General features: G+C 44.8%; 3 protein-coding genes across 3 annotated transcripts; 1 reads left to right on the forward strand and 2 right to left on the reverse strand.

Annotated features, from left to right (window-relative positions):
- Positions 1-284: 284 nt before the first annotated feature.
- On the reverse strand, positions 285-15,060 carry LOC306823822 (aldehyde dehydrogenase, mitochondrial-like). Its single transcript, XM_079343667.1, has 13 exons — positions 14,809-15,060; positions 12,489-12,593; positions 11,543-11,683; positions 10,134-10,213; positions 9,764-9,875; positions 9,008-9,136; positions 5,558-5,671; positions 5,323-5,425; positions 4,614-4,798; positions 4,354-4,518; positions 3,286-3,443; positions 1,783-1,897; positions 285-526 (listed from the first exon to the last, which is right to left on the reverse strand). The coding sequence occupies exons 1-13, from the start codon at positions 14,926-14,928 to the stop codon at positions 494-496; spliced, it is 1,560 nt and encodes a 519-aa protein (XP_079199793.1). The 5' UTR covers positions 14,929-15,060; the 3' UTR covers positions 285-493.
- A 1,380-nt stretch (positions 15,061-16,440) lies between these two features.
- Positions 16,441-20,645, forward strand: rbm42 (RNA binding motif protein 42). Its single transcript, XM_079344173.1, has 12 exons — positions 16,441-16,724; positions 17,130-17,186; positions 17,518-17,650; positions 17,731-17,797; positions 18,597-18,659; positions 18,754-18,905; positions 19,000-19,167; positions 19,294-19,428; positions 19,519-19,636; positions 19,989-20,086; positions 20,173-20,269; positions 20,366-20,645. Exons 2-12 carry the CDS (start codon positions 17,131-17,133, stop codon positions 20,476-20,478), a joined length of 1,200 nt encoding a protein of 399 aa, XP_079200299.1. The 5' UTR covers positions 16,441-16,724; position 17,130; the 3' UTR covers positions 20,479-20,645.
- Positions 20,646-21,511: 866 nt separating this feature from the next.
- On the reverse strand, positions 21,512-26,546 carry ppox (protoporphyrinogen oxidase). The gene is made up of 12 exons (XM_079344745.1): positions 26,434-26,546; positions 26,214-26,348; positions 25,027-25,142; positions 24,742-24,874; positions 24,491-24,635; positions 24,131-24,324; positions 23,407-23,467; positions 23,158-23,276; positions 22,956-23,069; positions 22,723-22,872; positions 22,426-22,468; positions 21,512-21,924 (listed from the first exon to the last, which is right to left on the reverse strand). The coding sequence occupies exons 1-12, from the start codon at positions 26,515-26,517 to the stop codon at positions 21,788-21,790; spliced, it is 1,431 nt and encodes a 476-aa protein (XP_079200871.1). The 5' UTR covers positions 26,518-26,546; the 3' UTR covers positions 21,512-21,787.
- Between the last annotated feature and the right edge of the window lie 498 nt (positions 26,547-27,044).

Below are 27,044 nucleotides of genomic sequence, written 5' to 3' on the forward strand. Positions count from 1 at the left end.
GTGTCGCCGTTGACGTCACAGACGTTTGATTTCATACCCACATCCTCTTTGCTCCGCGTCTGAACAAAAAATAAACATTCAAATTATAACACATGCAAATTAACGGAGCAGCTGCTGTTGTCATAGAAACAGGGCGGATGCTCTCCGCCTTTCTTCTCAGTGCACAAACGCTCCTTGTAGAGCTGCAGAGTGCAGAGCCGACGCTTTACTGCACACGAGGTGGACAAAGGGACCTTTAAGGATGTTTTGAATCTTAAAAAAAAAAAAAAAGACTGAGCAAAATGCATCAAATACATTTATTATGAAAGACTTTTATAACGACTGTGAATCAGGACAAGAATCAAAGATACATGGAGCTTAATCATGAGCAGAGTTTCTTCTTCTGGTTTTATGTTATTTATTAAAGATTTTTACAATGAAAAAAGTTGTTTATTGCTCAAAATGAATGTGGTGGTTAATCATCGTGTTTGTTCTGTTCATGTGACCGGACGCCTCACGAGTTCTTCTGTGGCACCTTGATGGTTACCTGGAAACAAACAGAAAAATATTTGATCCGCTCTTAAAACACCAACCGGACAGCCTGCAGGGTTTTAAGCTGTTTCAGTGATTGGCTTTAATAGTTTAGATTTAGTGGATCATTCAAAACACTTTAACTTTCATCCTGCTCAAATTCAACATTCGCAGAATAACGTAGGAAAGGAAGGAAGCGACCTTCATAAATTGACCTTTTAAAAGTGGTGCAGCAAAACCCTCAACTACAGTTCCCCTTATCTTGATATGATTCAAGGTGAAAGATAAATGGACTTGAGCTCGTGTCGTTCTTTCCTTCCACGTTTCCCCCGAAGGTCACACGGACACGTTCACACACCGACGCTACAGGCCGCTGTGTAAAGTGACCATCAGTCTGAACTCATACGTTCACACGCCGCTGACGAAGCAGCAGGAGCAGCTTGGGGTTAAGAGTCTCGTCCGAGGACGCGTCTTCAGGATGAGAGACGCCTGACCTGATCATTCATGAAAGGTGAAGTGTTAAAGTATTTGAACTGAAGTCTGTTTAAGTCTGCCACACAGCTCCTTTAAAATCAGGCCTTAAAACTTTATTATTCACTCAGGCTTTCAAATTACAAAAGCCACAAATACGAAGCCTACTGGAAATCCTTTATCGAACAGTGTCTGTAACACGGCTGATGAAAAAGATGACCGTAATACATTTCACAGGAAAAAGTCCATCCATTCACTGCCTCAGAATGACTTCATCACTCACTTCCTCAGTGTCTTTTTCGTTGTCGCTGTCAGTGTCATCTTAACGTGCAGCAGCTCTGTTAGCTTCTTTGACAGCCAGCTCGATCACCGTTAACTTGAAAGCTGCATCATATGTATTTCTCCGTGTGTTAAGATCTGATATTGAGATCCGATGTGACGAGGTCAAATGTTTTTGCGGCAGAAGCTCCATAAATAAGCTGCATCGTGCATTTTCAAAAGGTGTTACCTCATCGAGTACTTTTACATTCTGTCTTTTAATGACGTCTTCCTTTTGCACTGTTTTCTTAATTTCTGTTGCACTCTTTCCTAAAGCTTTGTTTTCATGTATTTCTGTTTTTATGTCTGTAAATCACCGTGTCTGAACAGCGCTATATAAACAGACTTGCCTTAAATTAACTTCTGCTGCGACCTTACAGGAAGAGCAGCGCTCTCCAAACTGAGAGATTCTTCCAACATGTTTTATTTGATCTGTAATACGATATGCATATCTACCAGCGGGGTGTCGTTTGAGCGCGTTACCGTTTTGACTTCTGTGTAGTTGTCCAGGCCGTACTCTCCGAGCTCTCTGCCGTTTCCTGAAGCTTTGTATCCTCCGAACGGCGCCTGAGCCCCGAACACGTCATAGCAGTTGATCCTGCAGAGGAAACACGCGTGTCAGAGGAACACGACTACATGAAACGTAACCTGAACACGAGGCTACAACACAAACGAGCGACTCCATGGGAACCATCTCCACACATACAGAAGAAGAAGAAGTCATGAGGCCGGCGCTGCAATGAAAGCATCATCAGTCTTGGTCTCCAGAATGTTCTTGCCTTTAGCGAACATCACTTCCCCAGAACACAAACAGCTGACAGTCATCCTGATACGATCGTGGGTAACATTAACTAATGTCAGCTGACTAGCACTAACTGACTTTTACGATATATTTTTTTGCCTGCAGCTTGATCGACCTCAACACATCAGAAAAACATCAAACTGTCTGTTGTAGTATGAAGGTCACATGCACCCAGAACCTGCAGAAAATCTTTATTTTAGGGGCGGGACTTTAATGTTTTAATTAAGATTAATTAATTACAAGAAAATAACGCGTTACATTTTTTAGCAGTTAGCTTATCGCTAGCTCAGCGCTAGCTTCGCTACAAGTACAAACTAGAAGCGTTTGCAGCATAAACTCGACTAATTGACTGTCTTCAGGAATAAAATTATTAATTCAACGTCTGATAAAGTTACAGATTCACTCTCTAAATTGATCGCTCTGCACTGTAGATCACTGTTAGTGGTAGAAGATAAGGGGTTAGAAAATGTGCTAAAGGTAGCAACGTGTGATCCAACTTTCCAGCTGCTGTGCAGAAAAACCATTTCAAACAAGATCCAACAGTTTAATGAAACTGAGAAGCAGGTAACACTGCATGCATTCATTCATTCACTAAAATCCATTTAGACTGACAAGTGTTGCTTTTTAGGGCAAATATTGTGACGCGCTTAAAAAGCGATTAATTTGGATTAATTAATTAGAAACCCTGAGTTAATTAGTTAACATATTTTAATGAAGTCCCACCCCTACTTAATTTCTCTGTTCTTCTGGTCGTTCAGTGATGTGCGTCGTGTGGGAGGGATGGAAAACGTACGAGTCCATGTTGCACACACAGGGTTCAATGCTCAACGCGACTTTCCTAAACTCAGGCGATCACCTGACAGCTATGACCGGTCGCTGCGCTTTGAAACGAGCACTGCCATCAGACAAAAAGAATCCTTGTTTTTTTTTTTACTCTTTCCTGTTAAAGTAACTTCAGAGAAACCTCTAAAAACAGCAGTAGACAAAAAGAGCACTGACAGCTTCTTATGATCCATGTGAGTGAAGCAGACACTCACTTCCTCTTGTCTGCGATTCTCTTCAGTTTTTTTTACGACTTGGAAATTCGACAAATCAACTAATTTGAAACGAAATCTAAACACACGACCAAACTTCAACGTTCCTGTGAATGTTCCTAATAGAGCGGTGATCTTTGATTCTGTTACCAGACTGTCCCGGCCCGCAGCCCGTTGGACACGTAGTTGGCCTTGTCGATGTCTTTGGTGAACACAGCCGCTGCCAGGCCGTATTTAGTATCGTTGGCTCTCGTCACCACCTCCTCCAGATCTTTAAACTTCAGGATCTGCATCACCGGGCCAAAGATCTGCAAAGAAAAAAAAAAAGTCTTAAGAGTCACAGTATGAATGAAGCACTGAATATATCATGTGGTCATGTATGGTAGCTTGTATCCTGTACGGTTCAGTCTGTTATTGTCGTGCTCTGTTGACGGGTATGAATGCTGCAGTAAATGGACTTGAGCTTGTTTATTTCTTTTCTCGCCTTCTGACTGCTCAAAGTGCTTTTACACCAACAGTCACACCTGTAAAGTGACCATCTGAGGTCACTCATGCATTCACACGCCGCTGATGAAGCAGTGGGAGCCACTCTGGGTGATCGAACCCCTGACTCTACCAACTGAGCCATACGTGGGGTTCAGACATGATTTACATCTCCACTGTTCTTTAAGCAGAATGATGACATGATAAATGTCTCACTGCTGTTTCTGGAAGGAAATTACAAAATCAAAGTCGGCCCTGGGTCATATCCAATCGGGGGAACCAGATAGCGTAGAGTTATGTCATGTGCCCCACGTGCAGAGGGAATAGTCCTCTTCCCAGCTGACGTGGGTTTGAAACTGACCTTTTTTCTGCACGCCGTCCCCCCCTCCCTCCTCCCTCCTTCAAACACTTCCCGGCTTCTCCTCATTCTCCAAAAATATACTTTTGCGACGACCCTGCTGCATCTATTAAAGATGGCTTCACTTCCTCGTTCAGGGGGGAGACTGCAGGAGGAGACTGAGGAGAGAGGCTGCACGTTGCTCTCGTCTATTTTTGTTGGTGGTTTAATAAATTGTGTAAAAAAATCCACTTGGGACAAATGCTGAATATCACACAGGTACTTATCGCCACCTACAGCGCCAGAGTCCGACACACTCCGTCAATAAATGGGTTCTCCCCAGGTGTTTGTGTATAGGAACAAGGACAGCAGAGACAGTCCTCCTCACACCGTCCTACCTCCTCTCTGGCGATGGTCATGTTGTCCTGCACGTCTCCGAACACGGTGGGCTGGATGAAGTAGCCTCTGTCTGCAGCCACTCCTCCTCCACACATCAGCTTCGCTCCCTCTCTCTTCCCGCTGCTGATGTAACCCAGGATCTTATTGAACTGCTCCTGGTCCACCTGCACACAGCGGGTGTCATGATGTTAGAGACCAAGAACCCCCCCCCCCTCCCTGTGTGTGTGTGTGTGTGTGTGTGTGTGTGTGTGTGTGTTACCTGAGGCCCCTGCTCCGTCTTCAGGTCAAACGGGTTTCCCACCACTCTATTCTTGGCTCTCTCGACGCTCCGCTCCACAAACTCGTCGTAGATGTCGGCCTGGACGAAGGTACGCGAGCCGGCGCAGCAGCACTGACCCTGATTAAAGAAAAGAGCGAAGTGGGACTGCTCGACCGCGTCCGCCACTGGGAGGGGAAATGAAGAAACAAACGTGTCAGAAGCCTGTGACGATCTTCTTTTTGTTTCCTGTTTAATTTCTAATCTTCTGTTTAAATTCCTTCAATGGCTTTTTAAATACCAATCGAACCGCATGGCGTGAAGCGGCTTCACATGTTGGCTTCACAGCAACCGTGGGTTCAAATCCCACCTCGGCTGAGGCACTTTACTGCACATCACCCCGCACTCTCTCCTACCAACACTTCCTGTCTCTCCTCAGCTGTCCTCTCCAACAAATCCAACCTCGACCCGAAGAACCTTTCTGTTATTTAAGACTTCAATACACTGCACGATGTGCTTCTCCCAACTTGTCTGATGGTTTTCTGGCGTGTAATTTTTGTCACGCCACTTGCTCAGGAAGACAAGTGGCGGCTTCAGCCCATGAGGTAACAGCCTGACCGCCCTGGGCGGCGAGCCTGCCTGGATTGAAGGGCGAGCAGGTCGGTGCACCTGAACAGGAAGCAAACAGCTGTTTTCAGAGACGCTAACGTACTGTTGGCGTCAGACAGGATGATGTTCGGACTCTTTCCTCCGAGCTCCAGAGTGACTTTCTTCAGGTTGCTGGTGCCCGAGGCCTGCTGGATCAGGTGACCCACCTGACAGAGAGATGGGCGGGTTCAGTTCTTTTATTTTTTTTACATCAAAGACCTCTCTCGTCTTTTCATTAGTTTCACTCTGACACTTTTACAGCATACTCAATAAAAAAATAAATGACAGGAATTTCCCACCTCTGTGGAGCCAGTGAACGCCACCTTGTCGACGTCCATGTGGCGAGCGATGGCAGCTCCGGCTGACGGTCCCATGCCCGCGAGGATATTCACAACGCCTTCAGGGAAACCCACCTACAAACACAAACCACCATTATTCATATTACATCAGCATTAAACCTACAGGCTCTCTCTAACGTTTAGAATCTATGACTGCAGTACCCATTTTAAACACCAGGTGTCAGAGTTACATACTGCTCCTTTAAAGCAGTGTACCAAAAAAAAAAAAAGTTTTAAATGAGCAGAAGTGCAGAAACTGATTCAAAGTGAACTTGTCATACAGAAAAAGCTGTTTTGATTCATTTGGTTAAAAAATTAATTAAAATCAACAGAAATACACGTTTTTAAAACCTTTAAAGAGCATATTGCAGGTTAAAGACAAAACTTAACTAATCATAGGAAAATACGTTAACAATACTGTTTTTAAAGAAATTCTGAAATTAATAACCCACAGGGTCTCCTGGAGACGTTTTAGTACGTGTTCGCACGTCTTTGCTTTTTACTTCCGCATTCGGCTGTGACGTAACATGAGGGAGTCCCGCTGAATCCCCGTCTGTTTAACATAGAAAATCATGGATCCGAGTGTCACTCCCGTCAATAAAGAGGGAGAAAACATGTATTCCTTTACATATAATGGTCCACTGGCTTATTATTCTGAACCTGTTAGATGTGATAGAGAGCAGAAACAGGCAGGATTAGAGGAATAACGGCCTCAGGAGAGAAGTGAAGTTGTGGTGTGAGGAGAGACCCGGAGCAGGCGTCCTGCTGAGTGACAGGTGTCAGCTCGCCATATATGGGCTCGTGCTTTGTTCACATCAGCATATATAAAGTTTGTAATCACATTCAATCAATTAAAAAACTATTTGTAGAAGGTGCAAGTGCCGATCATTCACCTTTACATTGTATGGGAGTTGCTTGTAAAAACGGCAAATCTGTACAACGTATTACGGTGCCGCGCTGTGCGCGCGCGCGAGAGAGAGAGAGACAGACAGACAGACAGACATAGAACCCGATTACACGGCCTGTGCAAATGCAGCTCTATGTCTTTATTGTTTATTCCTCATGCAGCCCAGTGCTCACGTTGTTATAGAAAATACAGTGTATGCTGCAGGATTCTCCTGACGTGAGTTCACAGCGCACGTAATCCACACAAACATGCACAACAGCGCACACACTCCACAGTTTAATGCGTGCACATATATTAGGCTACTACAAAAAGTATAAAGTTTTAATGGAATAGAGGACCGACAGACGTAAAGCTTGTGTTTCTGTTTGTTTCCAAACCGCGCGTTCCGTCTTTCCCCACTGCGCACACACAAACACACACACACACACACACACTCCACAGTTTAATGTGTGCACATATATTAGGCTACTACAAAAAGTTTAAAGTTTTAATGGGATAAAGGACCGACAGAAGTAAAGGTTGTGTTTCGTTTCGTTTCCAAACTGCGCGTTCCGTCTTTCCCCACTGCGCACACACACACACACACACACACACACACTCCACAGTTTAATGCGTGCACATATATTAGGCTACTACAAAAAGTTTAAAGTTTTAATGGGATAAAGGACCGACAGAAGTAAAGGTTGTGTTTCGTTTCGTTTCCAAACTGCGCGTTCCGTCTTTCCCCACTGCGCACACACACACACACACACACACACACACACACACACACACACACACACACACACACACACACGCGCGCGCACACACACACACGCGCTCTCTTGTAACAGAGTTGGATTTATAATAAATCGTATGACTACATACCGTAAATTCCGGACTATAAGCCGCTACTTTTTTCTCACACTTCGAGCACTGCGGCTTCTACTCCGGTGCGGCTAATGCATGGATTTTTTATGGGGGACAATGAGCTTCAGCCGCAAAAACATTTGACTTCGTCACGTCGGATCTTAATATCAGTCATTTTGCGCATCATACACGCACCCTCATGATGGAAAACACACGGAGAAATACATATGATGCAGCTTTCATGTTAAAGGCGATCGACCTGGCTGTCAAAGAAGCTAACAGAGCTGCTGCACGTTAAGATGACACTGACAGCGACAACAGAGACTGAGGAAGTGAGTAATGAAGTCATTCTGAGGCAGTGAATGGATGGACTTTTTCTTGTGAAATAAATTACGGTCATCTTTTTCATCAGACGTGTTACAGACACCGTCGGCTAGGCTTCGTATTGTAACGGTTCATGTTGTAAAATCAGTAGTTGATAATGTGTTCATAATTCCGATTATGTGGAGAGTCAGTGAATGCACCAGCGAGAACGTGTTGAGTGGCTGTATGAGAGAACGCTGGGTGAGAGAGTTGGATTGTTACGGCAAGTTATGTGTTGCTCTCTGCTGTAAACGGCGTGGTCACGGCCGACAGTGATCGGGTTATTAAAAGTTATTATTTGAACGCTCTCGTCGTCCTTTAACGTCCGTACGGACGCTACAGTATTTGCGGATGTTACCGGTAGCCTACGTCTGTGTAAATAGCTCTTGTTATAGCGTGGACACCTGCGGCTTATAATCAAGTGCGGCTTATATATGTACAAATACATTTATTTACTTATTTTTAGCCGGTGCGGCTTATATCCAGGTGCGCTCAATAGTACGGAATTTACGGTATATTAAAACAGACTGTCCGGTGTCTATTACGCTCACACTAGAGAATATAACAGAGGATTCCAGCAGATCAAATCATTAAACGCTTTCTGTCTGCGTATATAATATTTGATGTTAAACAGCCAGAGATTTAAATCATTAATAAGGAAACGCTTTTGTGTCTGATGCCGAAATATTCAACATGTCTGTTCGATCGTTTCTGAGGTTGTGGGAATAATTCACCAAAACACACTATGAATAATCAGCCACTTACACTGTGCACCTGAATGTGCGCAGCGCAAATTACAAACTATTGCAGGGAGGCATCCTGTCTATTCTCACTCACTACCACGTATCATCACACCTCTTTAATCATGTTTTAGCCTGTTTTTTTGTGCTTTAATTCTTTTGTGCTGCCTTCTAAATGTTTGTTTGTAAAGTGTTTGATGCTCTCGGTGCAAGACAAGTTCCCCCAGGGGCAATAAAGGCTTCATTCATTCATTCATACACAGACGCATGAAGCCGATCAAAGCAGAGTCAGAGAACGGGACTCCCTCATGTTACGTCATATGACGCGTTGTTGAAAAAAAAGCACGTTCTAAACGGCTATGCTAAAACAGCCACTTTCTCCTCTAAATTAGAGCACTTGTGTGTTGTAGAACATATTAAAAAAATAACCTACTTATTTTACAGCCATTAACAGACTATATAAAATATTAATTCAAAAAATTTTTTAACCTGCAATATGCTCTTTAAAACAAAATTGAGATTCATGATCGAGATAGAGTTAAATAAAAACACCTCTTTGATGAGGTTGGCTACGTAGAGCGCTGTGAGCGGCGTCTGCTCTGCCACTTTCATCACCACTGTGTTTCCCGTGGCGAGGGCCGGGCCGAGCTTCCACGCCTGCATCAGCAGAGGGAAGTTCCACTGCAAAGACAGACAGAGCGACAGATGACATCACAAAGGGCAGTAACCCCCCCCCCAGGTGGGCCATGTTTCTTTATTAGTAAAAGAAGTTGATTTTATTTCTGTGGTATCAAAACAGAGATCAATATCTTGGCTTTTCGTCCTTGTATTAAATTTAGAAATTCTGGTATCAAGAAAAGCCAGAAAAAAAACTGGAAAAATATATTGTTTAAGTTTCACCAAGAGGACAATAATGAGCCTCACAACCGAACACCTATGATTTACAAATAATGGTTTGTTTCTGTAAAGTAAACATTCATCATAATTTTATATGTCTCTACACGTTGGCTCATGTTTGATCTTCCCAGAAAGAGATCTTATTGGATGCCAAACTTTCTGAGCGTGCATCGTTTGATTTCATGTGCACACGCCTGTTGTCTTCTGCAGGCGTTGTATACCAACGGATCAATTCACTCGGAGGACCAAAACACAGCAGGACTCAAAGAGAGATTAAGAGATGCAGCGTGTCTGAACAGGACACAATCACAATGTGTAAACATGCAGCTGCAACACGACGATAATGTGCAGCCTGCAGATTTACATCAGGATGAATTAGCCCACTTAAGTGCGTTCTGTTAACACCCTCACCGGTATGATCTGTCCGCAGACTCCGATGGGTTCGTGTCTCGTGTAGCAGAAAAAGTCTCCATCGATGGGGATGGTCTTTCCCTCCCATTTGTCGGCCCAGCCTGCGTAGTACCTGAACACAACACACGTGTCGGGGTGAGACCTGTGCTCACACTAAAGCAGATCTACTTTTTTTTAATGAGATTAAACTGAAGTGACATTAATCAGCATCATCCGGCTGCCGGATTACACAACAGAGCACGTCTACAACAGAGTCAATTCTGCTGCAGTGTTAAGTCAGGGTTATGATTCGTTGGACAAAGGTTGAACACAAAGTCCAACTCAAGCATAAAACCTGCACTAAGTGTGTGTGTGTATGTGTGTGTGTTACCTGAGACATTTAACCACGTTGGGCAGATCCACGCAGTAAGAAACAGCATACGGCTTCCCGTTGTCAAGGGTTTCCAGCTCCTGTGGAAACGACACAGCGTTAAGTTTACACGATACGTACGACACCGGCTCCCCGTCACTGCACACATCAAAACTCTGCTGCTCATTATCCAGGTCAACCCTCCGCTAATAAAAGACGTCTGACGAGACTCTCCTCCTTTGTCGCCCCCCGGTGGTGGAACGATGACCAAACTCCCTTTGCACCTTTAAGAAAAAGCTAAAGACCCAGCTCTTTATGAACGACCTTAACGGTTTTGATAATGACCTCAATGACAACATTTTGCATGATTTTGACACTGATTAGAATTATCTCATGAGCAGCTGTCGATGTTGTGCTCTGCCTTTGGTCACTTCCTGTCAGCACCTCTGCTCACTTCCTGTCAGCACCTCTGTTGTGTCCGATCTGACTTCAAGCCGCTTGTTTGCACTTACTGATGTCGTTTCCTCCTCTCTACATCCTCACTTCTGGATAAAAACGTTTGATCAATGAACTGTCGACACCGAGCCAATAATCTGCTGAGTCACTGTTACAGAGGAAGAGAAGTGTTGACAGTCTGATGTAATCTTGTGGCGAGTCATTTCTACAGTTCATAGTTCTAAGATAAATACAGGTCATCTGAGGGTTGGATACACGAGGGTCGTCCTGATGATGTTTTCACACATGCACAAAACTCAAGAAAATGTCCCTAAAGAATTGTGATGCATGTGTGAACGCAGCCGATTCATTCAACCCAACATTACCCGTCTTTTAAAAAATAAATAAAAATAAATGTATGATCTTTGTGTAGGCAATGCTGAAGCTTTATTATTATTATTCTTTTCTGCTCACCAGACTGCAGTTTTCCACGTGTTTATATGAGCTGTGAACACGTAACGTTAGCATAAACCGTCAAAGTGTGTCGCTGTAGAGATCCAGAAATGTGACGTCCCTGTCCACGTGGGTTTCACCTGGTTTTGTTTGTGTTTCAGAGTTTCGGCTTCCTCCAGTGGTCGGTCATGGTTTGCTTACTTGGAGACGCCGCCCGCCTACCTGTGGTTGGCTGGCTGGCTTCACCTGAGTGGATCAGCTTCCTTTACTCTCTCCCTCTGCACGGCCAAGACACACGACCTGCTGCCATGGTTTCGGTTTGTTTATGAATAAAGTGATAAATCTGAAAGTGTGTTTACCTCCCTCAACTGTTACGGCCTGAACGAGCGGATCATGACGGTGATTTAAAAAGGTATTAAAATGTCTCAACATGACTGTAGACTGGATCACATTCTCAGATTTGACAGATTTCTAAAACCAGCCCGATCACTTTTTCAAAACCTCAATCCGCAGTGATTGAGCGTGACAGTGGTTCAACTCACAGCGAGGTAGGCCGAGTCTCTCTCGATGGCGTCGGCGAGTCGGCTGAGGAGCAGGCCGCGGTGTGAGGCGTCCATTCGTCGCCATGGGGACCCCAACTTGAAGGCGTCGCGTGCTGCTTTCACCGCCTTGTTCACATCAGCCTAAAAGGACAACACGTTAACACGTGAGCACGTGTGCTTTCTAAAGGTCTGTGAGAAACGTCTGTGTGGAAGGTCACATGACGGGCAGGAGGAGGCTGCACAAACGTAACCATTCATACTCAACTCAAACAACATACGATGGCATCACATGATGAGTTCTTTTCTGGACACACTCTTCCTGTTTCAGCAGATACAGAACGAAGATTCATCTTGAAACAGACGTCTGATTAAAGGTGCAGCGAACAACCTGCTCTAAGATTTGATCTCCTAAATAAACATCAAATGTTCAGAGATATTTCACTGATTAGCTGGTTTCACTGAAACTGGTGTCCCCTCCATTTTAAGACTCTCATACTGTTACGATGCTGAAACGTATGTTGCTGTAATCCCATGATGAGTCTGTAGAGGGCGCTAACCTGTGAGAATTTCACCAGGCGGCTTCGAGCCTCAACATAAGCTGCTGAAACCTCTTACATAAGTTCTCTTCTCCCAACGCTGGACAGCAGCTCTGCCCTGGCAGCCCTGCAGCGTTCTGCCCCCGAGAGCTGACCAATCAGAAGACAGTGGGTCACATGGGGAGGGGGGGGCTTAAAGAGACAAGAGGCTGAAAAGATGCCAGCGTCAGAGAAACAAGGAGCTGCTCTAAAGGTTTCACTGAGCACATGAAAGGTGACCATGAGGACGAGACGGGATCTTTAAAATGTTATGATACTATTTTAGCTTCATATGAAGATGTTCTCCGTGTGTGTGTGTGTGTGTGTGTGTGTGTGTGTGTGTGTGTGTGTATGTGTGTGTATGTGTGTACCTCGTCAGCCTCTGCCACCTCACAGATCACCTCTCCGGTCGCTGGGTTGATGGTGTGGAAAGTTTTCCCGCTCACTGCATTCTGCCACTCGTTGTTGATGAACAGCTGAAACATTCAAAGGGTCTCATTTATTCACTACGTTGTTATTATGCGTGTGTGTGTGTGTGTGTGTGTGTGTGTGTGTGTGTGTGTGAGAGTGAAAACAAGAGTTATTCACAAACACATTCAGACCCAGACTGAGTTTCATGATGTCAGGATCTCTTTTCATTCAAACTCCCCTAAACAAACAAACAAACAAACAAACGTATATCCAGACTGTACCAGTAGATAACAGATAACCTCGCCATCGGCTTCATTTTCAACAGCACAGGTGGTCGCTCGCTTGCGTCGTATTTCTCCAACAGGATCGTAAAGATTTCTACGTAACAAACCTACTAATATTTAATATTGTTGCATTTCCACCTCGACCAAATTTATTTTGTGTATTTTAACAAATCGAACAATCGAGTGTCTGATTGTCGAGCACATTAAGCTGCAGCTCTGATGTAAAAAGATAGCTGACAAAAACATCTGACATTGAGCAGTAAATGGACTCGAGCTTGCACATATATTTTCTAGCGCGTTGACACACCTCCACATTCACACACTGATGGTAGAGGCAGCTGAGTAAAGAGACCACAGAAGTCCAGTCACATAACTTGAGGTTAAGTATCTTGCCTAAAGACACATTGGACATGTTCCTGCAGGAGCTGGGGATTGAACCCTCGACCTTCCAGTTGAGCCTGAATCTACCAGCTGAGCCACATTGTGGAGTGCTCCTCCTCGTCTCTGCAGCTTTTTTTTTTTCTTCTTTCCTGCAGCTCACAAAGATGAAGTGTTCCTGTGAAATGTCAAAGACTCGACCTCCTGCTCCGTGAGCGGCCTCGGTGTGGCCTCACTGGTTACATCATAACGAGAGCAGAGGGTGAGTGAACGAGGAAGCAGGAACTCACAAACATTCTCATGAAAAAAACTCACATGTCCGCTTTGTAACTAATCTCTTTTTCTCGTGTATTTACAGTCAGATCAGGAGGAGGGCCGAGGCTTCTGTTACCGCTGAATAAATAACTTCTACAAATGATTTCCCAGAAACCTCAAACGAGTCGTGGACGGTCTTGATGCGGCGCCAACTGGCACCCGAAAGCTTGATAGGAACGTAGCAGCGAGATTCTCTAACCACGACCAAACACTGAGATAATAATGGAGCCGAACACGACCTGAAAGACTGTCGACTAAATCAATAACCTACTATCATAAAAAGACAGGAGTGTCTCGGTGCTTCCTCATAAATACTTCAGAAGTTACTCAACTTTAAACTGTTATGTTACTCGTTAATCATCACTTTCTTTACTGACCTTATTTTACACATTTTTAACAGTTTATTCTTTGGTTTGATTAAATGATATCCCAGGAAAAATGACAGATTTTTTAAAAGAAGTAAAAAAAAAAAAAAAAATTAAAAATGTTTTTAAAAAATAGTATAAAGACAAGCCATTACACAACTTTTTTTTTTTTTTTTTTAATAAAAAGTGAAGTGATTTAGACAGAATTTTAAAGACTTTTGTTTCCTGGGACATTTTGAACAAGGGGGCGCTCTGACTCCACTGCAGTCTGCAGAACACGTAGCAGACTGTAAATGTTAATGACTGAAGCCTGAGTGACGTCAGCCATCTGTTCCTGCAGGAGGCTCATCGGCAGCAGCCACCAAGCTGTACATACATGATCAAATACATGATCATGTCTACTTATAAATAATCTGTGCATTTAGAGTTTTGTGTATCTTCATGACTTCATGGACTGAATGACAGAAGCACACCTTCAACTAAAAACACATTTAACTACTAAACTAGTAAAAACTAATGAAATGCACAGATTTACATTGCATGAGTGTCAATGAGCATGCTCTTTAGACCTTACAGGTAACCTCATGTGGTGTGTGATTATTGCTGCATCATGGTTGCATGACAGGATTACTTTACATGGACTGAACCACGAGGAGCTGCAGTAAATAACCAACAAACTTATCTCTTCAAGTGCAGAGATAAGTGTGTGATTAAAATACTGATAATAACCTTTTTAATACAGCCACTCTGAGCACACCTGCAGCAGCTTTTTTTTTGTCACTTTTAGCAGGAAATGGTTGATAGTAAAGTTGGAGAGCATGCTCCTGCAGAAACAGGAGTTTAAACTTCAGCTCTGCTCAGGCATCTTTGAGGTACATTAACAGGTTAAATGTTCTGCACACTTGTTGAGTGCGCAGTTACTGTGATCATGGCCTAACCTTGTTGAAGTGGACCTCGGGCTGGCTGCTGGGAGCTGGGATAGCGGAGGCAGAGAAGTGACAAGCAGAGAGTCTGCTGCTCAGTCCGGGCAGAGTCCTGGTGATCACGGTGCGCAGCATGCTGGTGCTGGTGCTTCTTCTTCTTCTTCTTCTTCTTCTTCTTCTTCTTCTTCTTCTTCTTCTTCTTCGTCTTCTTCTTCTTCTTCACCAAACGCTGCAGGACCAGTCTCTGTCAGTCCAGCAGGCTGAAGGTAAACTGGACTGGTCAGGGGGAGAGAAATCTGAATCTTAGGCCCCGCCCACATCTTCAACGTCATCAACCTGCTTCGACCTCGCGTGGCTTCGAAATGAATCGCGGGATTTTTAAAAACTTCTGTTTCTATGGCAACGGGGACATTTTTCAGGATTAATCCTAAATCTTTAAAGTTTACTTGATTCAAAGGGAAACATATTATCCCCCCGTTTTTTTCACCTTTTCAAACATTCATCCTGTGATCCAAATAAAACACATCAAGCAGCAGAGGATGTTTCTGTTTGTGTTTGTGTTTGTGTTTGTGACTCTATAGAAACACATCACTCCTTCACCAGAGAGAAGAACATGTGTGGACCTGCTCAAAAGAATCACACAGACAAATAAAAACAGTCTACAATTTGACATATCTGCAACAGGACTCAAAAAATTAAAAGCACTCATTTTTTTTGTTTGTGCATAATTATGAAGACGTCACAGCCATCCTTCAGGCATCACTGGCTCCACATTTCATTCAGAATTCAAGTCAACCCCCTCAGCTGCCTGTGCACCCATGGAAATGCCCCCCATACCTCAAAGAACTCTGAATACCAACCTCGTAAAAAGACGAAATCTATTATTACCACCTTTTATTATTCTATCAGTGATGTTAAGATTCATTTTAAAGTCCTGATAAATAGATAAGGTTAGTTACTTAGCGAGTTAGTTGCTTTTACTGTCTCCCTTGGGAGAAATGGGCTTTGGTCACATATTGTCAAGGTTTACATTAGTAGTTTGAAAAATGAATCTCAATAATATGTTGAGCATCAGCAGCTTTATAAACTCACAGCTGTCTTACTTCAAGAGAGAAAGTGAAAGAGGTGAGAAGATAACAGACGAGACAAAAACTGTGTGCAGAACAAGAAGAACTACACAAACATCACAACCAACATGATGCAGTGTTTAAAGAGAAGCTCCAATCACCTCCTCTTGATGACAGAATATAAACATTAAAAGACCAAAACACACAAACAAGCAGGTTATCACCTCCTAAAGGAATCTGTCTTACCCTTCATTTGTCTCATTTAGAGAACCCAGCATGGTGAATGTGTGAGTTAAGTGAATCTTTAAATCACATCATTTATTGATGACATTTTAGTGTATTTTTAACCACGTGGCACATTGTGAGCCCCCCCCCCCCCCCCCCCCCAAAAAAAAAAGAAATAAATAAATACTTATCTGCATTATAGTTCATGTAAATATATTGTAGTTATCAATATTATTTATTTGAGACGTCGACATCCCAACCATAGACATACAGTAACGCCATAGACTGTAAAATACCCGTATGTCTACGCTCACTACCAGCTGGTGGCGGTAATGAGTCGTTTCTTTGTTTTGTCTACCGCTAATAGAGACGTAGAAGAAGAACACAGCTCTCCGCGCACTGCTCGTGTTGTAGCTTGTTGTCTTTTTGTTTCTTTCTGGTTAATCGTTGTTTTTGTTGTTGCAGACATGATTTATTAACAGTCACGTAGAAGTCAAGAAGCGGGTTTTTTATCTTCGTCGTTAGCTTTGATAGCGTGAAGCTAACAGAGCTAGCTCACGGTGCTAACACAGGTTAGCTTATCATTCAGCAGCTTTACAAAAATAAACTCATAAAAACGCGTCAAAATCATCAAATCAGGTGAGTCAAGATGTGGAAAAGGTTTCTATGAGGATCAGACACACAACATAAGTGAGCCAGAAATGTCTTAAAGGGATTAAAAAGCTGCAGAAGTAATTCTAATATATCAGTAATATTCCCTTTAAAATAATAAAAATAAACCTTAAAGTGACGAGTTAATGTTTTTAGTATATGTGTGTGTTTTTATTCAGTTATAACACAAGTTCACATGTTAATATATAAATGTGTTTCGATTCACTATTCGATTAACTCGATTAATCGTTAACTTAATGATTGTTTTTTTTTTGCAGTAGATGATGATTGATAATGTTGATGATTAATAATACTGCATTATACTGGGGTCTTGTGTGTGTTGGACTTATTGTTGTGTTTGATTTTGACCCTGTGGGTTTGTGTTTGTGTCAGCATGGCGTTGAAGTCTGGCGAGGAGCGTCTGAAGGAGATGGAGGCGGAGATGGCGCTGTGAGTATTTGTCAAACAGGACGTAAACGGGTCACAGAACGATGCCCGGATACAAACGCACACTTAAAACGATAATTTAGAGAAGACAGTCGCACACTGAGGTGATGGAAGAGTCAGCTTGTAAACGCTTCAACACGGAAAACTGAGATTTAACCTCATAAACACACACGTACACACACACACACACACACACACACAGGTCTGTGGGATCTTGATTCGTCACGTTCACTTTATTTTCCGTTGAAAGAAGTCATAAACTCTTCAGCCCTGTTCACACATCCCTCTCACGTGTGTGTGTGTGTGTGTGTGTGTGTGTCCCCTTTGGTTTCAGGTTCGAGCAGGAGGTCCTTGGTGGTCCGATACCAGCAACAGGAGGTCCTGTCATGGAGGCTCTTCCTGTTGCTATCTCTGTCACCGCGGTTCCGATGGTGCGACCCATCATCGGCACGAACACCTACAGACAGGTCTGAACTGGTACTGGTTCTCCAGAATCTGCTCCACGTCCTCTCTGCGTCTCACACTCTGTTTCTTCTTCTCCTCTCAGGTTCAGCAGACGTTAGACGCTCGAGCTGCTACTTTTGTTGGACCTCCACCGCCTTTCATGGGGCCAGGTAAAAAAAAAAAAAGGACTCTGACCTTTTGGAGGCTCAAATGTTGTGCAGTGACTCAATGGTCTCTTTTCAGTAATGCTGTTTGTCAAGTGCTGTGAAATCAAACGCAACAAAGCCCAAGTAGAAGAAGAAGAGAGGCGTAGTAAGATGACGGGTCGGAGCTCGACGACCCTCCGGCTTCTTTAGATCAGATAGATGAACGTCCTGTGACACTTTGAGATCTCTCACTGTGAACGCACACACAAGGTCACGAGGTCATCGCTCTGTAACGCAGCTCTTTGAATCCGTCTTTGTTCATCAGTTTTCTTTCGCATTATTTGTTTATATATTTTTAATTCATGAACTTAAAACAAACAAAATAGATCAAATGGAGGAAAAAAAACCCAGACGGTTTGATTTAGTAAATACAAAAAAAAGGAAAACGTGTCTTTTGAAAGAAATGTGCTGGAGGAGCTCGTCGAGTGGCTCCGCTAACATGTAACACAGAAACATGTTATTAAAGCAGCGAACCAGGAAGCAAAACAAGAAAAAAGACAGATAATAATACATTTTATAATAATGAGACTGATTATGGTGGTGTGTTGTTTAATTGGTTTGATTTACTTCAAATGGTCCCAGCAGTTACTGGTATTTCTAAATGACATGAGATGGAACCAGCGACATAAACCAGTTCAAAACAAACGAGAGAAACACTGAATCTGAGCTTCAGGACTTTGTTGTTGTTGTTGTTCTCTTCTTCTGTACTGAACTTTGACCTTAAAGCTGAGGTACTAATAATCGTGTTGTGTTTGTGTCCCAGTCCCTCCAGTTCGTCCTCCCATGATGAGACCGGCCTTCGTGCCCCACATCCTGCAGAGACCTGGTGAGATCATCCTCAGACGGCCATCATGTCTTTGTTACCTGTAGACGTGTAGACGGTAAACACTGACCTGTTATGTTCTCGTCTGTGGCGTCAGGCGGTCCGAGGCTGCCCATGATGCGTCCCACCATGGCTCCTCCCCTCCCCCGGCCTCCTCCGCCTCCTCCCATGATGCTCCCTCCCAACCTGCAGCTCCAGTCACCTCCGCAGCCCATCCAGCACATGTCCGCTCCGGCACCTGCACCTCAGGTCTGCGTCGCCGCGGCAACGGTCTCAGCAGCAACTCCTCTCCTGTCTCCTCGGCTCTTTTCTGACGCCTTTTGTGTGTTTGCGTCCGTCTCAGGTCAGGGAAATGGTCCCCATGGTGTCGTCCCCTCCCATGAGGCAAGGACCCCTGCCTCCCATCAAACCCACGCCGTCAATCATCCAGGCAGCGCCCACCGTGTACTCTGCCCCTCCCACTTCGGGACACAAACGCGTCGACGTCCGAGCTCAGAGACAGGCCAGAATGGTATCTGCAGTTTGTCCTCTCTAACTCTGCTGTATAATTAAAAACAGTATGTGGCGTTTAAAGAAGCGTGCAGCTGTTGCATCAGTCAGCGAGCCGCTCTCACTGTCTCTCTCGTGCACGTTTCAGGAGGAGCTGGCGGCGCGGGTGGCCGAGCAGCAGGCTGCAGTGATGGCGGCGGGTCTGCTGGACAAGAAGGAGAGCGAAGACAGCGGCAACGTGATCGGACCCAGCATGCCCGAGCCCGACCCCCCGCAGCCCGAGGTACCGCTCTCTGTACGAGCACGCTCTGAAGAGTCACGCTTCACGTGGAGACGAAACGATCTTCATGATGTTTGTGTGTTTGTGCCTCAGCCTGTGGAGAGCGCCACGGAGGACAAGAAGAAAGGGAAGGGGGAGAAGGTGAAGAAGTGCATCCGGACTGCAGCTGGAACGAGCTGGGAGGACGCCAGTCTGCTGGAATGGGAAACAGGTGGGACCATATCAAGGTCGTACGTGACCTTTACAAGAATCTTTAATGAAGGATGCTTGTGAAGGTCACAATAATAAAAATACAGAACTTCAGTCGTATTTGAAAACCATAGAAGAAGAAAGAAAACACGAGTAACATTTGAGGTGTGTTTGAGTTTAGGTTCTTAAAACAAGAGGAGAACAAATGTTGACTGTCTGGGACTTGTAGTTTTGTCGTCATGGTTTCCAAACACGTTGACGTTTGACTTGTTGGCGTCGTGATCAGCCAACACGACCCGTCGATGAGACGAGGGGGCGTCTTCAAATGTTCACGTGCTGATAATGTGACTCCACCTTCTCTCTCCGTGTCTCAGATGATTTCCGTATTTTCTGTGGCGATCTCGGTAACGAGGTGAACGACGACATTCTGGCTCGAGCCTTCAGCAGATACCCATCTTTCCTCAAAGCGAAGGTTTGAGCTAAACCCTCTTTCTGTACGTCGTGCGTTTGTTTTACTCGTCTGTGAAACTCGTTCACGGCTGATTGTTTTCTCCTCAGGTGGTGAGAGACAAACGAACAGGAAAGACGAAAGGTTACGGCTTCGTCAGCTTCAAGGATCCAAACGATTACGTCAGAGCCATGAGGGAGATGAACGGTGAGTCTGGTGACGACGGCGTGCAAACAGCCTTCGTTTACACGACCTCGGCTCTGAGCGATGACTCCACGTCTCTCGTTTTGTTTTGTTTTTCAGGGAAATACGTCGGCAGTCGACCCATCAAACTGAGGAAGAGCATGTGGAAGGACCGAAACATGGAGGTGGTCCGCAAGAAGCAGAAAGAGAAGAAGAAGCTGGGGCTCAGATAGTGTGTGTGTGTGCGTGCGTGTCTGAGTGTGTGTGTGTGTGTGTATCGCCCCCCAGTGGACAGACAGCAGGAGAGCAGGGCTGTTATTTTTAACTGTCCAATCAGGAGACGTTCTGGAGTTGTATAGAGTTGGAACATTTCTTCATTCATTAAATTCATTCTTTCTAAGTCGTTGGTGTGAAGACTGATCACTTTACTGCACGAACGATTCAGAGCGCGTGAGAGCAGCGTTGATGAGAGGTTGTGACGCCACAAGGCGGCTGCAGGCAGTCATGAGACCATGCTTTACAAAATTAACATCCTGCAGTGAAGATGACTTTAAAGAACTTTTATCAGACGTTAAAGAGAACATTAGAAAGTTAAAAAATGTACTTCTGACACCTAGTGTTTAAACTGGGTACTGCAGTCCAGATTCTAATCATCACAGAGAGCTGTCTCCGCCCCCTCCTCTCATACAGGTCAGCATGTGGTGGACACTGTAGCTTCAGTGTTTAGCCAGCTCTGCATGTGGTGGACACTGTAGCTTCAGTGTTTAGCCAGCTCTGCATGTGGTGCACACTGTAGCTTCAGTGTTTAGCCAGCTCTGCATGTGGTGCACACTGTAGCTTCAGTATTTAGCCAGCTCTGCATGTGGTGGACACTGTAGCTTCAGTGTTTAGCCAGCTCTGCATGGGTCTGTAAAGCTTTCTGCGTTCTAACCTCTCTCCATGTTTCAAAAGCATCTCCAACATTGATCCTAGTTTGAGCAGCTTTCTGCTGCTGGAGCTTATTAGAAACATGCAGAGGCTTTTTAGCTCGGGTACAATCACTTCTATCTGAAGCAGTTCCACTGCCCGCTTCCATCGCTGCAACACCTGTTGACCTGATAACTGCTCTCATATCTGGCAAACCCAGGGGCGTCCAAAACGGCCTTCAAAGCCCCGCCTACCTTCTCTGGTCCAAACAAATCCAGAGCATTCAGGAGCAGAATCTAAAGTTAGGAGGAGGACATACTGGCTGCTGCTTCCTTTAAATCTGTGTCAAGAAAATCTCAATTAAAATAAAGTTCAGACAACTCTGTAAATGTTTTTTTAGTTAAATTACTCTTTATAAAACAATATTAATTTTACACAGCGGCACTGAAGACAAACGGACTAAAACACTGCATCTTCATCTTTACATTCACAGCTGATGAAGCAGATTTGAAGTTAGCGTATCGGCGGTCGACGTCACGGTGACACGACGGACGTCATGCAAACATTCTCCTTTTAAATGCTTCAGTGAATCTCTTTGTAAACAAACAGCTGGTGTCCCAGTGGCGATCGGCTGAATCAAAGCGCACTTCCCAGCAGCTCCTCCGCCGCTCTCCGTCCACCGAAGATGACGTCATTCACTGACACGCCGTCGTAGGAGGAGCCAATGAGGGACAGCGGCAGATTGTTCTTCTTTATGAAGCTGCGCATGGACTCTGGAAAGAAAAGACACGATGCTTAACTGTGCCGGATGTGAGTTAAGTCACAGGAGGAGATCAGGATTATTCAGGTTAAATTAGAGTTCCTGTAGTGCGACTCCATTTTTAAAAAGTCTGGACGCTGTGTTACTTATGACAAAAGACAGAAGGGGAGACTTTTTCAAAGGTTTGATGGGAAAAAAAAAAAAAGTTTGAAAAGGAGGAATGTCACTGCTTCAGGAAAGTTAAACAAACTCGATGGCGACAAAATGTTTTAGAAACATCGGGACTAAAAGTTTGGAAATGATTCAAAAACACCTCAAGGAAGATTTCAAAGTTATTTAGATCATTCGTCTTAGATCATGTCAGAGCGGTCGAGTCTCTCTGAAGTAAAGATGGGGGGGGGGTCACACACTGACGGGAGAGTGACCATCACAACTTATCCAAGTCACACACATTCATCCTGAATCTGAAATGACACGGTGCATTTCACTTCCTGTTCTAAATGTTGATACTCACCCACTCTCTGATGGTGTCCCAGGTAGTACTGAGGGATACAGTCCTGAAGAGAGACGGACAACAAACGTTACATCACCGACACGACAAAGAGGAGCTCGTCATCAGGCTCCAGAAACATGGGACGTATAAAATATGCTCAAGGATGACGAATACATAAAGAACCAACTCATGTAGCTGCAGTGTTTAGCCAGCTCTGCATCAGTCTGTAAACCTTTCTGCAGTTTTGTTTTTTTTTTGCTGGTGGAGCTTATTAGAAACATGCAGAGGCTGTCGAGGTCGGGTTCACTCCTGTCGTACCATCTGTAAGACCACTCGGCTCCAGCTCGGCGCTGAGGTCACTCCCAGGTGTTTCTGTACGGCTTCAGTCGCCCTCGCCAAAAGAACGTCCTCGGTTACTGATTCAGGGTCCCCAAACACTTCCTGGAACCAGGCTCCGCCCATCATCACCTGACGAACAGGGTCAGAGGTTACTTTACTCAAACACACTGCAGAGGTGCTCCGAGGTGGATTTAAGGCCTGTGTGTGAGTACCGTGAGTCTGGTGGTTTGTCCTTCAGGTCTGTTGTGTTCAGGGAAGGGGACGGAGTCGTAAACCACCCCGAGTAGACCATGATCCTCGGAGGAAGGAACCAGGTGACCGAAGCCCTGAAAGAACATCAGCAGGACGGTCTGAACTCGCTCTTAATGTCATCAACGAGAAATGAAAGCATCAAATCGAATCATCTGTTCTCACCGTCACAGGCAGGATGGAGCCCTCGTACTCCAGGTTCACCACGGCGACTGTTACCGTGGAGATGTCCTGCAGCTGCTTAATGATAGGCTGACAGGAGGGAGGCAGGGCTGAGGACAGAGCTGGGGGGGGGGGGTCACAGAGAAAATCAACTTTATACAACAGATAAGATAAGAAACTAACACAATAAATTCCGTTTTTGTTTAATTCCAAACATTACAGAGTTTGAATTTTGAAATTTTGTCATCTTACCTTTAGCAGGAAGTGCAGAGATGATGTGATCAGCTGACACGACTCCATCCTCCAAGTTGATCTGCAAACAGACACCGACATGTTTGAAGAAGAGGATCAAATAAAAAACAGGAATCCAATGTTGATCAGGTGTACAGTCCAGGTGGGGGGGGGGGGGGGGGGGGGGGTGTTTGTTCAGCGTAGATCATGAGTGTGATAGTGTGCATTTATTCCAGAGTTTAAATATTACTGGACAAAGCCTGAGTGATGTCACGTCTGTTCCTGCAGAGGGCGCCACGCTGGAAATCCTGTCTCAACCTAACTTTCAGTCATCCTACTGAGGAGGAGCTGAGGCGGGTTTTAAGCCTCCTGACAAACCGGTCAGCTACACGCCCTTTTATCCTTCATCCAATCAAAACTGATGAGTCATCAATAACTTCCCACCATCGAGACATGAGCTGATCAGATCTACCTCGAAATTGCACGAACACCGTCTTTGTGCCATTCAACTTCCTTTGAACTCTTCAAAGAGTCGATCAATAAACTTACAGATGTCTCAGAGGAGGAACCTGCAGCAGACTTTTACTGGGTCATGTGTGTGTAATGGAGGTTTTAGGCTGTGGTGGAGGAATCCTGGCTCCGCCCCTGACTCGAGGTGATCACGTTTATTAATCCTGTTATTAGTGATTCAGACGGTTCAGCTATACACAAGTTGAGCTACATGGTAGACTTGGTCCTCTCTGACCTTCCAGCCGGTCTCTGACGGACTGATCTTTGTCACGGCGGCCTCGCTGTGGAGCTGAACCCTCCCGCTCCGCTGCAGGAACTCAGTGAGGGACTCTGGGAGAGACTGAAGTCCTCTGATCAGGGACCACTGAGCCCAGGACTCTGCCACCGACCTCTGAGCCAGAGGACCAGGAGGGACCATTGGACCTGGACCTGCACGGATCACAAAGACCACAGTATCATGAACCAAGCATCACCCTGATCCACTGGATTTCTCCTCAGGGAAACAAAAGCTTTCACTCCAGTTGTCAGAAGTTTAAAAACTTTAGAGCACATTTTTGAAAGTTGTCTCAGGATGGTTCACGAAGCCGTTAAATACCGGAGCCCAGAAGCATCCCGAGTATGATGGAACCTCGGCTCTGCTCGGCGTTGTAGAGGATCGGGAAACAGGAGCGCACGCTCAACTTCCTGCAGTCGCCTGCAAACACACCACGACACAGACTGTCTATGGCTATGTCTGCCAGCTACACACACACACACACACACACACACACACACACACAGTGGTGTTAAACTACAGTCCGCTCCACACGGATGTTTCACGATGGTTGGCGTTTCGATGGTCCTCACCTCTCCTCCCAGCCTCCTGGAAACAAACGAATGGATGGTCTCATCCTCCTGCTTCCCCCTCTTCACCAGGATGTCCCTCACCCCGCTCAGAACGAGGGGGCGAGAGAAGGGGGGCGCGGTCCGCAGGACGCCACTGAGAGGAGAGGAGAGGGTGGAGACGTAACAGAGGGAGGTGATACCAAGAACAAAGTCCTTGTTATGTCACATACTGATATAAATGCCCTGAGAATGGATGTATGAACGCACACACACACACACACAGGTTTCTTTTTGTCCCATTCCTACCTGGGCCCTGAAGGCATCTTGTGCAGTTGTTCGTTGACGTACAGAAATCTGTTCTTCGATGCAACGTGACTGTAGGTGACGGGTAGAATCTCACCTGAGAGGCCCAGCTCGTCCACCTGCACACAGTGAGACACTTTTAGAACAAGCTGCACAGCTCAGCCTTAAAGGTCACACGTCTCCATGTTCCTCTAACATGTGTCCCTAGTCTGTCTACAAACCCCCCACATGAGGAAAGTCCATCCTCTCCGTCTTCTGCCTGCTCCACTTTTCAGAAAATGTGTGCTCAAACAGGCCGTTTGGAGATTTTCCCTTCATGACATCACAAAGGGCAGTAGCCCCTCCCCCAGGTGGGTGACACTCCCACAGCTAGGTGTTTGTTCTGCCCTCTGAGTCTGCCTTCTCACCGTAAACAATAGGACATGGAGCAAGAAAGCAGCGAGTACACCCGAGCCCTTCCAGAGAGGGGGCGTGGTCAGACACAGCTCATTTACATATTTAAAGCTACAGACACAGAAACAGCCTGTTCTGAGCAGGGCTGAAATAGAGGGGTTTATAGACAAATACAGGATCAGAGTGGATTTACAACAACACACTTCACACACATGATGAAGAGGAGAAAAAAAAAATCAAAATCAGATAAAAATCCAGAAATCCAGTCATGGTTGGAATTAAGATTAAATCTCCAGTTTGTGTTGTTTTAAACCTTTGAGCAGGTGGCTGAATTTCATCAGTGACAAAGTAGATGAGGTACATTTCATTTCATGATGAAAGAAAATAATAATGCAGCTTTTAAGTGAAGGAATAAAAGTCTGTATCTGAACCGTACACACAAACGTTATCTCTAAAGAATTCAGCTGAACACGTCGTATTTTCAGCTTTGGGAGGATAAAATGTTTTCATACTCTCATGTAAGCACAACAACATCACTCGAGTGCAGAACATATTAAATCATGTGTTTGGGTCACTTATTCTCTTCATTTATAACCAGTTTAAAGAAACCTCAGAGCCGCCTATAAACAGCTTGTGACCATGCAGCATTTACTTCAGATGTGCGTTTGTCTGTTTATGTTGTATTACGATCTTGAAACAGCGTAACGAGGATTCACAGATCATCGATACGACACGCTTCACCGTCCTCTTGGGGACATTTTGCCGTTTGTTGATGTGAGACTTTACTTTACACTCACCATGTTGAGTGTGTTTTTTCCCACCGCCCCCGCAGGTCTGATCCCCCTGGGTCCATGTTCAAACACGGCTCCGTCAGACCTCCTGGTGGACCACAGCCAACCCCCGAACCGCCCGCTGGACTCCAAGAGTATGACCTGCACGGGAAACGACAGAGAACGAACACGTGGTGAGTGTGTGTGTGTGTGTGTGTGTGTGTGTGTGTGTGTGTGTGTGCGTTACCTTGGTAACCTGGGGGCTTTTGCTGAGGTAGTACGACGCTGCCAGACCCCCGATTCCCCCACCGAGGACTGCAACAGTTTTCATTGGCTGTTTAGAGACAGCATTCAAAATAACTTTATTTAATTCAAGAACAAGCAGAGAACAATAAAACAGTAACGTATGTTGTGACACATTCAGAGAAGTTCAACGACGAATCTTTGAAAACAGCCTGAGAGGAGATAAGAGCCTCTGTGACAGGGAGGGACCGCTGATTAACCCTTTATCACACATCCAGGCCAACTGTTATAATGTTTACTGCTCTGATGCACGACTCCATTTATTATTCTGTTACCATGTTCTTACTGCTCTGAAGCCTCTTGATTCTGTTAGTTATGTTCATTTATGGTCTTTATGCACTACTCCACTTTATTCTGTCTGATATCAGCTCTTATATTGTATCCATCATAACACTATGGTCACTTTATTCTTCAGTATCCTTCTTGTTTACACAGAGCTAGTATATATTTAGACTGTTTCCTGCCATGCACCACTTTCACTTTATTATCTGCATATAGCTTTATAATTATATATTATATTTATACTCTATTACTGCACTATAGTTCTGTTACGTC

This window comes from Symphodus melops, assembly GCF_947650265.1.
Source record: "Symphodus melops genome assembly, chromosome: 5".
In the NCBI taxonomy this organism is placed as follows: domain Eukaryota; kingdom Metazoa; phylum Chordata; class Actinopteri; order Labriformes; family Labridae; genus Symphodus; species Symphodus melops.

Bases quoted from the DNA above. Each gene is read 5' to 3' on its own strand.
- ppox (XM_079344745.1), bottom strand. From the start codon at position 26,517: ATGAAAACTGTTGCAGTCCTCGGTGGGGGAATCGGGGGTCTGGCAGCG. The intron at 24,325-24,490 runs GTATTTAACGGC...TGATCCGTGCAG, and splicing joins CGGGATGCTTCTGGGCTCCG to GTCCAGGTCCAATGGTCCCT. The intron at 23,468-24,130 runs GTCAGAGAGGAC...GTCTGTTTGCAG, and splicing joins CGTCAGAGACCGGCTGGAAG to ATCAACTTGGAGGATGGAGT.
- rbm42 (XM_079344173.1), top strand. From the start codon at position 17,131: ATGGCGTTGAAGTCTGGCGAGGAGCGTCTGAAGGAGATGGAGGCGGAG. The intron at 17,798-18,596 runs GTAAAAAAAAAA...TTTGTGTCCCAG, and splicing joins ACCGCCTTTCATGGGGCCAG to TCCCTCCAGTTCGTCCTCCC. The intron at 18,660-18,753 runs GTGAGATCATCC...CTGTGGCGTCAG, and splicing joins CCACATCCTGCAGAGACCTG to GCGGTCCGAGGCTGCCCATG.
- LOC306823822 (XM_079343667.1), bottom strand. From the start codon at position 14,928: ATGCTGCGCACCGTGATCACCAGGACTCTGCCCGGACTGAGCAGCAGA. The intron at 12,594-14,808 runs GTTAGGCCATGA...TGAATGTTTCAG, and splicing joins CCGAGGTCCACTTCAACAAG to CTGTTCATCAACAACGAGTG. The intron at 5,426-5,557 runs GTGGGAAATTCC...TCTCTCTGTCAG, and splicing joins CGTTCACTGGCTCCACAGAG to GTGGGTCACCTGATCCAGCA.